Genomic DNA, 10,642 nt, shown 5'->3' on the forward strand with positions numbered 1-10,642 from the left:
ATAAATATGATTTATATCAAGTAGAAGAGAAATTACTATAGTAGATATATGATATCAAACTATAGGTTAAGAATATAATATGATTATATTCATTTATTAATTAATTGGTTAATTATGTGATAATTGGCTGGAAACTTCTCCTGAATCGTGCGTTAGTGGGAAAATCAAATTCGGTTATTGTAACTGAAGAATAAAATGAAGATTGATTTCATTTTGCAAAGAGTTCGAAAAAATTGCTCAAGGTGTAAAAACGTAACGATCGCTTAGCTGAGAGCCTATATGATAACACCATATTGTCTAAACAATCGCACACCTCGTGTACTAAACGATCGCTTATCTTTTCTATACAATCGCTTAGCGTGCCGAGTTTTCTAAACAATCGCTTACTCTTTACTAAACGATAGCTTAGTAAAACCTTCTCGATCGTGTAGCTTTCTCTAAAGGATAAGCATCCGCTATAAGATAGCTCTCTCCCACTTGATTGTCATTCTACACGATCATCCATTTCCTCTTTCCTCTACCAATTCCATCAAAGACCACTCTTTGGATTCTCACTCTGAGAATACCAAAGGCTCTAAGTAGTAGTGTCGTCCCCGGTCTTGCTTGTTCGTTTGCTGCCGTTCGTGTAGACGATCGTGCTGCTGGTAGCCGACTGTTTGTTGGACAATAAAGAACGTAGAGGGTTACTTCCACTGGGTTGAGTTCGAAGTAAAGACAGTCTTCAACTGGTACGTTAACTCAATCTATTATTATTTTTTTTGTTAAAGCATGTCGTTAATTAGTGTTAAATTGCATACCTATTTGGTAGAATATGTGTGTGGTAATTCAGTCACAATGAAATAGGAAAGATCCGAACACGCTCATGGATACTCTTGTTTAAAAGTTCCTTCAAAACTATTATTCAACAAACAAGATAACTCAACGTTATTGACACTGATCGAAGACGTGTCGTAGACGACAACGGTAACAGGGCGAAGCTAATTTAGAAGCACACGAAGACGACCCCCTGGCCCTTACCCCGCATGGGGTTTTTTTCATGTGCCTCTAAATTAGCTTCGCCATGTTGCCGTTGTCATCTAAATTACAACCCCATGCGGGGTAAGGGCCAGGGGGTTGTCTTTAAATTTCGTGTAAACTTCTATTTTCAAATTAAAGAACTAATTGTAAATCTTCTTTAGTATCATGAGATCTTTTTTATTTATTTATTTGTAGAGAGATGTACTACTTAGTGAAGTCACAATTTTTCTTTTAATGAGTGCAGAATAATTAAGTTTTCATTGCAGATTAAATATATAATTAAGTTCAGTAATGAAGAAATTTATAACTTAAAAATTAGAAAATAGATAGTTAAATTGATTAAAAAAAAGAAAAAGTAATCGTGGACCCGATCCACGAGTACATGTTTGCTCAATCCACCGACTGTACTGACGTGATGCTAACTAGATTAAAGTCTAATCGTGTACCGGGTACACGATTTTCCTTTCCCACCAAAACTACCCTATTTTTGTCAATATTTTCCATTCCCACCTATTTTTAAAAATATTTTCCCATATACCCCATTTTTGTCATTATTTTAAAAATTCACTATATTCTTGAACTTAGTCCTAAGTTTTCAAAATATATTTCTTTAGTCCCCAAATTTATATAAAGATAGGTTTAAAAGGTTCCTAATATATTTTTCTTATCATAATTTTATATAATGATATGAAATTTTGAATTACAAAGATAAATTAGTTTTCTAATTTAAAATAATAAAAAATTATATCAAGAAAATCTTAAATGTATTTTTAGAAACTTAAGGATTAAAAATGTCAAATGCACATATTCTTCAAAACTCGAAAACTGAAAAGGCATGTTTTTGAAAACTCAAAAATCAAACATTTTTCAAACTTTTGAGAATAAAAAGGTAATTTTTCAGTTTAAAGATACTTCACCTAATAGGTATGTTATTTAGAATATCTACAATATGAAAATTCAAGTTAACCGGTAACATTCAAACTTACATTCATAAAGAATGAGATCTTTCAAACTAAGACAAATATAAGTACACGTACAAACGTTTCAGAATTTGCAGCCAAAAAAGGCTCTTTCATGTTCTAGTGAAAATACCATAAATACCAAGGGAAAAAAAAAAGGCCATTTCTGTCATCTGCTCTGCTTGTAATTCCTTTCTCTTCATGACTGAGTGGTCTGTGCATAGTGCCAAGGTGTATGGAACAATTATATATACAATCTTCAGATGTTTCTCCCACAGATAAAAGATGTGAGACTCATTATTCAACTCATCTGCTCAGAGAAGTAGGTCTTGTACATCCCCAAGTTACTGGTTTACAATTCTGGGAATTGCTTAGGTATCACGGTAGATTGGTTGGGGCATCCATTTGAGGTGTAAATTTAATCGCCCCGACTTGGCTCCGTCGAGTTCAAACGATTCCTTGAATTCCCCTTCTAATATCACTCTTGTAAGTGTCAAAATGCATCTCCCCATATAATCCTTATTGATCCAAGAAATCAATGTTAGTGACGGGGAAGTTCCAACAAGTTTAAATCGTATTATCTTCGGTGATTTATTTTTGCAGTACTTAGAAATATCATCACTGAAATCACTATAACATGAAGTTAGGGTGGCTCATTTTATATTTCAAACATTCTTGACAGGAATGGGAAAAGGTATGTTTTATGAGAAACCTCCCTGAGACGAGAGAGATTGAATATAAAAACCAGTTAAAAAAATGTCAACATGAATTCAACTTAGTAGATAAGACACCAAATGGTTCGATACTATAAGAGTTTAAAATATCAAGACATGCTAAAAGCTTCGGTATATGTTTTGTCAAGCCAGCCACAACTACATTTGAACTCAAAATGAGGTGAGAAAAATAGCCAATTATAATAGAGTGATGCCTCACCTTTCCAAATGTGTCATGATCCCAAACTTCAACAATAAGCATATCATGTAATCCATCTTCAACAACAAAGTCAAAAGTTTGGTTCCATATGGGATTTAAGCTCTCATTCACAACCTGAAAATGAAACTAAGGATTAAAGAAGAAGAGGCAATTTTAAGTTCAGGATCAAATAGGGAGAATGAAAGTGTCAACAGGGATCCGCTTTTAAATCCATATGTTATGAAAACAAAGGATCATAATTTCAGGCATAGGAGTATTACCCTTGTTTTGTTCTTCATTCCTGATTTTTTCATAGTGAGTACGACATATGGGTCAGATTTTCCTACCAGGTCTGTTGCAGGCAAGTCTTCTGCAGATATAACTGTGACAGAAAGTACTCCTCTAATAATAACCTCTTTCCTCTTCTGTGTGACGGCTTGTTCGTTTTCAGTAGCTTCCGTTCCATTTGCCCGATTTTTTAGTACACTCTCCAAGGAAGTCATGGAAAAATCAGAGGCAAATGGATTCGTAAAGCCATTTTCCATACCGAAAGGGCAGTATAGGAGCTCCAAGTGCACCTAATACAGCATTCAACAAAAAATCATAAAAGGGACGCACATATCATATAAAAAACAGAAAGTCTTCTTGGCAGGACCATGGGATTGGTTTGGCTCGTTTTGATCTACACTGAAGTGTTTTAGGTGGGGAAATGATAGTCGAAAATCTAATTGACACCAATTAGTATGAGCATCAAGAACGTGGTAGGTGGATAGTACATAAAAGCATTTGGAGTAAAGTGGATGAACGGACTCACTAAATAAAAGACAGCAGAAACTATTGACACCAATTAGTAAAAGGTTCATTTGGTGAGCAAGCTAATTGTTTCCTACCAACAACTACAGGTTCGGGTTTTATGGCTTTGTTCTATACTTGAAAAACTAGACAGTGAGGCTAAAACCAAAATGATAGAGTTGATGGGAAATAGTTTAGCCTGATATATTGGTTCCAGAAACTAATTCTATTTGATTATTTATATATGCAGCAAAAATCTCTCCCTGAGCAAATTAATGGTTTTATTGTCTATTTTTTGTGTTGAGGGTGGGGGACATTTAATGTGTTACCTGCCCCCTGTTTTTATTATCTCTGTGAACCTCCAGATCTTTAACCAGCTTCAACCACACATCCTTCACCTTACCGGGTTGAAGTTCGCTTAACCGAATCTGAGCACATCCTATAAGCTCAGAAGCTTGAAGTCCTTCATCATCATAAACTTTCACAACCAAATGTTGTGTGGATTCATCTTCAACAACGAACTCAAAGTGTTCATTCCAAACTGGATTCAAGTCATTGTTCTGAAAACAATAAAATTTTAATTTATATCATGTCCAATAGACAAAAGAAAGGATGAAACAAAAGAGTAAGATAACTCACAATTATTTTGCTGGTTTTCATTCGGTCACGTAGAGGGCGTATATATAATACGGCATAGGGATCTGATTTTCCAATCACATCTTTATTTGTTAATTCCTTTGCCTGCACAAGTTTCACCTCCAGTATCCCAACAGGCTTCAATTCCAGGTCACTGAAACAATAAAAGTTGACAAACAAGTTCAAAAATGCAAGTTCCCTGTAGTGAGTAAAAGCACCACAAGACAACCTCATGGCTAGTTTGCACATTTCTCAAGGTCATACCTGTAATCTCCAGGCAATATAGGGATAACTTTCCTAACAGGCCATGTAATAGAATCTTCAACAGCATCTCGAATTGTTCCCTGTGTTAAGCCTTATTGTTAAATCTAGCTCCAAATGAAATTTGAAACTCGATTTTCTGTAAGAGCATAACATTCACAATGGAAAATAAAACGGCGAATATAGTGACGAATGATGATCACACCTCAAGTGCACCATAAAGCCCAGGTATTGCTGATATGTCCCCACCAATAACTTTAAGTGTAAAGTCCAACTTTTTCTGTTACGAAATCATTAATATTTCATCATATTGACTGCTTAACATAAGAATTTTCCCCTATGTATTAGGTGTAATTTATGGGATACCTTTTGCCGCAAAGAAAAACAAACAGCACCAAAGCATGGAAATTCATCAACCAAAGGCTTGAATATCAACCTGAAAACGCCTGTGAATCCAAGGTTTTTTACCTGAACAGATAAATATCAAATGTAACTATATTATATCAAGGAAAAAAATACGTGGTTTTTACCTATGTCATTCTCCCGTCTAAGTATAAGTGCACGTTTGGGAATCACTTTAAAATGGTTAAATCACTTTTATCATGTTTAAAATCACTCCAGAAACACACCATTCGTCACTCAAAATCAATTCAATGTGAATTTTATAGGTTTAAATACATTTTTCATATTATAAAAGTTGATTTTGAAGGAATAAAAGCATCTTTCGAGTGAGTTTGAAGATAATAAAAGTGATTTTGACCAATTCAAAATCACTCCCAAACATGCCATAAAAGGCAAACAAAGAAGTATAAACCAAATTCCCGCAAATGAAACCCTTCGATCCCCAATTTCTACAGAGTTCCTTGTATCATGATAGGCCAAAACATGATCATATAAATCTTTCAGCCACTAAGCCAAAAGCTTTTACTCGGAAATAATGCTAATTGCGTGCATATATTTAAGAGTAAAATTTTTCTGAGTTTCTTGATGCATCCATCATTACATAACTTTATTATCCTCCGCCTGAAACTTCCAACTTTTGTGATTTGCACGATGCTGCTCAATGAGCTTCCCCGTGAGGATATTGTCTGTGTGGGTATATTTACTTCAAATACAAATTTCAGATGATTATCTATTTCTTTAAGCTAATTTTTTACAAAATCTCACTCACTTCATTGCTTGTTCATCCAAAAAGAAGCTATCAAGTTCAATTTGTTACGTAAGTTATGTATATAGAGAACCATGATCTGATATGATTAATTGAGACATAATTTCATAACGGGAACTGAAACTGGCAACCAATTTTTTGTGGAAAAAAAAAATGAGGGTGAAAGACAGTTGGCTCAAAATACCTGCACTGGTAGTGCAACACCCAGTCTAGTCTTTATATCAAGTATTATACTTTGATTGCCATCCCACTGCATTTCCAACTCCATGGTTATACCATCAGTTCCTCCATCTTCAATTATAGAAATCCCTGCCAAATAGAATAGGACAGTTAGAAATTCAAATGGATTGATGTATTTATATACTTAAAAAAACTTAGCTTGATGTATTTCACATTCAAAATTTATTATTATTGTCATATATGTGTCTTTTTTTATCTACTCAACAAGTGTTCTATGCATATCTAACACATTTGTTGCACTAACAAGTGTTCGATACATGTCTAATAAGTGTCGGAGTGTCCAAGTATCGGACACATGTCGGACACGGACACGCTAGCCAAACTAAGGTGTTTGTGCTTTTTAGGTAAAGGGAGAGAACAAGGATTTTAAGTTATAAAGTTTCTAAAATTAGGAACTAGGATTAGGTCTTTCTAAACATCCCGAGACCTTATCACGATGCGGCCGAACTTCACTCAAGGAGTGCAACATTGGAAGTAGAAACATAAAATTGCCAAGATCAATTTGAAATGATTTAGCTTTAAGTTATACCATACCATCAATACTGCACAAAAGCTTAAATACCAGATCCTATCCATCCAAACTTTGCTGTTCAATTGAAATGCAAGTGTATTACAATATTGAAAGCAACCCAATGAAGTGAAAATCATGCACAACAAGAGAAATCCAAGTCTACAAACCGCAAAACCATCAACCCTCCTCCCCAACTTTCACAAACCTGTGAATTGTGGAGCCACTGTGCCAAGTGTGAATCTGGAAAACTTGAGTGATGACAATATGATAGGCCTGTATTGTTCAAGAACAGGCTCTACCGAAGCTTTTATCAGATCAGAAGCTGCCTATTACAAAAAATTCAGCAAAGTAAAAAAGAAACCAACATATCAAGAACAAACCCCAGAATAACAATACAAAAACAAAATCTACCTCATTAACATACGGCCAAATCTTGGTAAGATGCTGATTCAGCCAAGTAAGCTGCAAGATAGAACAACAGAACCAATGTCAATCGACCATGAACAGGAAAACTCATTAACTTCATCCATACGTGAAACATAAGAAGAAGGAAAAGTAAGAAGAAAACTCAACTTTTGTCTCTGAGAAAACACAACCCAAGAGGGATAATACTGAGGGGGCAAGATCTTTCTAGAATCTTCCACTGTCATTCTGGCAAAAGCAGCGATTGTAGCAGCAAGATCAGCCCGTCGCTTCGACCGGGCATTCTCGGACTTCACAAAACCGACGACGAGACCAAACCCCACAAACAAACCCAGCACGAGACCTAGCACAAACGCCATTTTGAGCTACTCTGAGCGAGTTTCAGTGGATTTGGGACAAAATCTTTGATGGGGTCTAAAGAAATTGGGGGAAAAAGAAGAGAAAGAAGCAAAAACGCAGAAAAGTAGATATAAAATACAGATAGAAAGAGAGAAATTGGGAGAGAATTCAAGAGCTGGGAAGATTAGTGGGAAGCGGAAAGTATATGTTCTAACATTTTCGCACTGTAATCGAGTTTCAGTGGATTTTGGGAGAAAATCTTTGATGGGGTTTAGAGAAATCGGGGAGAAAAGAAGAGGAAGAAGCAGAAACCCAGAAAAGTAAACATAAAATACAGATAGAAAGAGGGAAATTGGGAAATTGGGAGAGAATTGAAGAGCTGGGAAGATTAGTGTGAAGGGGAAGGTATATGTTCTAACATTTTGGCACAGTAATTGGTGTTTGGTCGATGAAATCGAGCTGAAATTGGATGGATGAATTGCAGATTAGTGCACTTTTTCTGATTGTCGCTATTCCGGTAGCCGACGAAACCGTGTTGCCGACACGAAAACGTCGGGATTGGATCTTTCTCTCTCTCTCTCTTAGGCAAATCAGTGTGAAGAAATGGTGGGTTTTAAACCTTTTCTTAACAAGAACACAAATAAAATCAATGAATTTCAAAAGGGTATGATGAAAAATCAAATAAAAATGCTTACGTTTTGAGATAAGGAGAAAAGAGATTAGATCTTGCTAAATGTTAATAGTTGATCGTCGTGTATTGGTGATTAATAGTTAATCAAACTATTAAGCAGAAATGTAGAAAACTCAAGCATTTAAGAAAAATTTGGACTAAAGAAGTCAACATTGAGTTTTTTTTTTTTTTTAATTGTTTATAAAGAAACTACATTGCTTTAGATCGACTTTTTTGGAGTTTTAATTTATTTGTCCATCCATTTATTTTATATCAACTAAACTAATATAAGATACAATTTTCAATGGATGGATTCAATTTGTTGTTATAATTAGGAAATATACAACAATTTCATACTATTGATATAATAGAAGAAAATATAAAAGGTATTTTGATTTTATATCTTTTGATTATTAAAAATCATGTAGATTTTTTAATCTACATCCAACGATTATTATGAGACAACCACATTGTTACAGATTCATTGAATATTTTTTTTCAACTAATGAGAGAGAAAATGTGATCATAGTCAACCAAACTAACATTAACGTAGATGTTTTTTGAGTTACAAAAACATGGTTGATAATTCCTCATCCCCATCTTTGAGTTTGGGAACATTTGGCTATATAACATTTTCCTCTCCAAGTAATGTTGTGTTTTTTTCTTAGGGTTTTCAATGTTCTAATAGAGTTTTTTAAAAGCAAAATTCATACCTTAAAACTAGACTCAGTTTTCTAACACAAAAATGATGAAGCTTTATAAAGAAAAACTTTATTTTGAATGATGTATGTGAGTAAAGGTACTTTTTTCTTGAGAAAAATTTTACTTTGAAAAAATTTATTTTATAGATAAGAAGTAACTATTGTCACATCTAAAAGTAAAATTACTACAACAGTGAATTATCATTTATATATTTATATTTAGGTATTTGGATTAAAAGATTCCTTAAGTATTTAAGAAACATCGTACACCTAAGTAAAATTCTCAATTTGAGATAGCGGTTGTTAAAGTAATATCTTTTCAATGTTGTATTTGAATAAGGTGGCTCGACTTGGCACACGTACATAAGCGCTGTATAATAGTTATTATTTTATGTTTAAAGTGATATTTCATTCAATTATTATATAATTATGATTATTAAAATTTATATCCCAGTGATGATGTCTTTTAACTATAAATGAATAATTATGTGAAACAAATGACCAAATCGAGCTTATAAATAATATTAATTACTTGAATATTAACATACTTATGACAATGGTTAGATTTATATCATATAAATCTCTAATAAAAGATGTATCAAATATAAATATTGTTAAGAAAAAATTGATTATATATTCACTGTTTTATATTATATGGATTTAAATATTATTTTAGTTTTTGTAACTTTCTCATATTCAAAACCATCTCGAAAAATTTTTAATGGCTTATTAATTTTAAGGAAATTACGGTAAGATTTTGTGATAGATATTTTATGTCCATATAAATTTGGATATTTGTAATACATGGTAGAATAAGAGAAAAAATATAAAAATATATTATATTTTTAAAATATTTGCAAATATGAATAAGTTGACTAGTCATAAGTCAATCTTTAAATTTTTTTTTTAATTTTTAATTGTGCCCTCCCTCGTCTTATCTATATTTTTTTTAGTCTTTTTATTTTCTTTCTCTTCTTTGATTTTTGCTCTTCTCCCCCTTTTTCATTTTTTCATTTTATTTTCTTTCTCAGTTTTTGCTTCTTCCTTTTTTTTTTAAATTTTATTATTACCTTTATTCGATTTTTACTTCTTTTCTTTATTTTTTTTTCTTTTCTTTCCTTTCCTATTTTTTCCCTTTCTTTTTCTTTCATTTACTTTTTATTTTCTTTCATTTCTTCCTTATTTTCTTTTTTATTTTAATTTTCTTTTCTTTCTTCCGCTTTTCTTATTTCTTTTTTATATTTTTATTTTGTTATTCAGTTCTTGCTTATTCATTTTTTTATTTTTATTTTCTTCCCTTTCTCCAACTTTTGCTTCTTCCCTTATCTTTTTTTATTATTTTGTTTTATTTTCTTTCTTCCCTTTCTTTTTCTTTTTTTAGTTTCTCTTTCACTTGTCTAATTTTTTGCTTCCTTTTTTTTTATTTAATTTTCTTTCTCTTTTTCAGTTTCTGCTTTTTCTCTCTCTTATTTTTTTTTTAAAAAAAAATTCTTTATTTGGATTTTTTCTTCTTCCCTTTTTTTTCACAAGAATTATGAGGTTGAATTCCGTACGCAAGACTTGAAAGTACTCAATTCATAAATGACTTAACACCAACAAGCCAATCATTAAGTTTGATTATTATAACAAATAATAAATATAAATAACAAATGAAAGTCTATCAGTAATAACCACTAATATTTTCTATCAATGATAGTTTAATCTTTGATTATTTTCGTAGTTAATAGCCACTTACAGAAATCTATCATTGATAGCCAACTTAGTGAATTTAATTAATAAAGTCGAATCTCAAACTAAAATGTAAGTGGAATGCCTAGAAGTTATCACTAATAACATGTTTATTAGTGTATAAGCTATCATCGAAAAGAAAAGGGACTTATAAATGTTTGGGAATGACAATAAAAGGGCAAAAAGGTATTCAATGGCTATGATTGATAGAAGCTACTACTGATAGCATGTTACTAGTGATAGAAGCTAATACCAATAGCACGTTATCAATGATAGAAGCTACCC

General features: G+C 32.6%; 1 protein-coding gene across 1 annotated transcript; it reads right to left on the reverse strand.

Annotated features, from left to right (window-relative positions):
- Positions 1-1,973: 1,973 nt before the first annotated feature.
- Positions 1,974-7,951, reverse strand: LOC120079902 (synaptotagmin-5-like). Its single transcript, XM_039034355.1, has 12 exons — positions 7,069-7,951; positions 6,908-6,958; positions 6,702-6,822; positions 5,930-6,054; positions 4,944-5,045; positions 4,783-4,857; positions 4,581-4,660; positions 4,320-4,470; positions 4,010-4,240; positions 3,170-3,466; positions 2,910-3,023; positions 1,974-2,494 (listed from the first exon to the last, which is right to left on the reverse strand). Exons 1-12 carry the CDS (start codon positions 7,276-7,278, stop codon positions 2,348-2,350), a joined length of 1,704 nt encoding a protein of 567 aa, XP_038890283.1. The 5' UTR covers positions 7,279-7,951; the 3' UTR covers positions 1,974-2,347.
- Positions 7,952-10,642: the final 2,691 nt, after the last annotated feature.

Source organism: Benincasa hispida, chromosome 6, assembly GCF_009727055.1.
Source record: "Benincasa hispida cultivar B227 chromosome 6, ASM972705v1, whole genome shotgun sequence".
Lineage (NCBI taxonomy): Eukaryota > Viridiplantae > Streptophyta > Magnoliopsida > Cucurbitales > Cucurbitaceae > Benincasa > Benincasa hispida.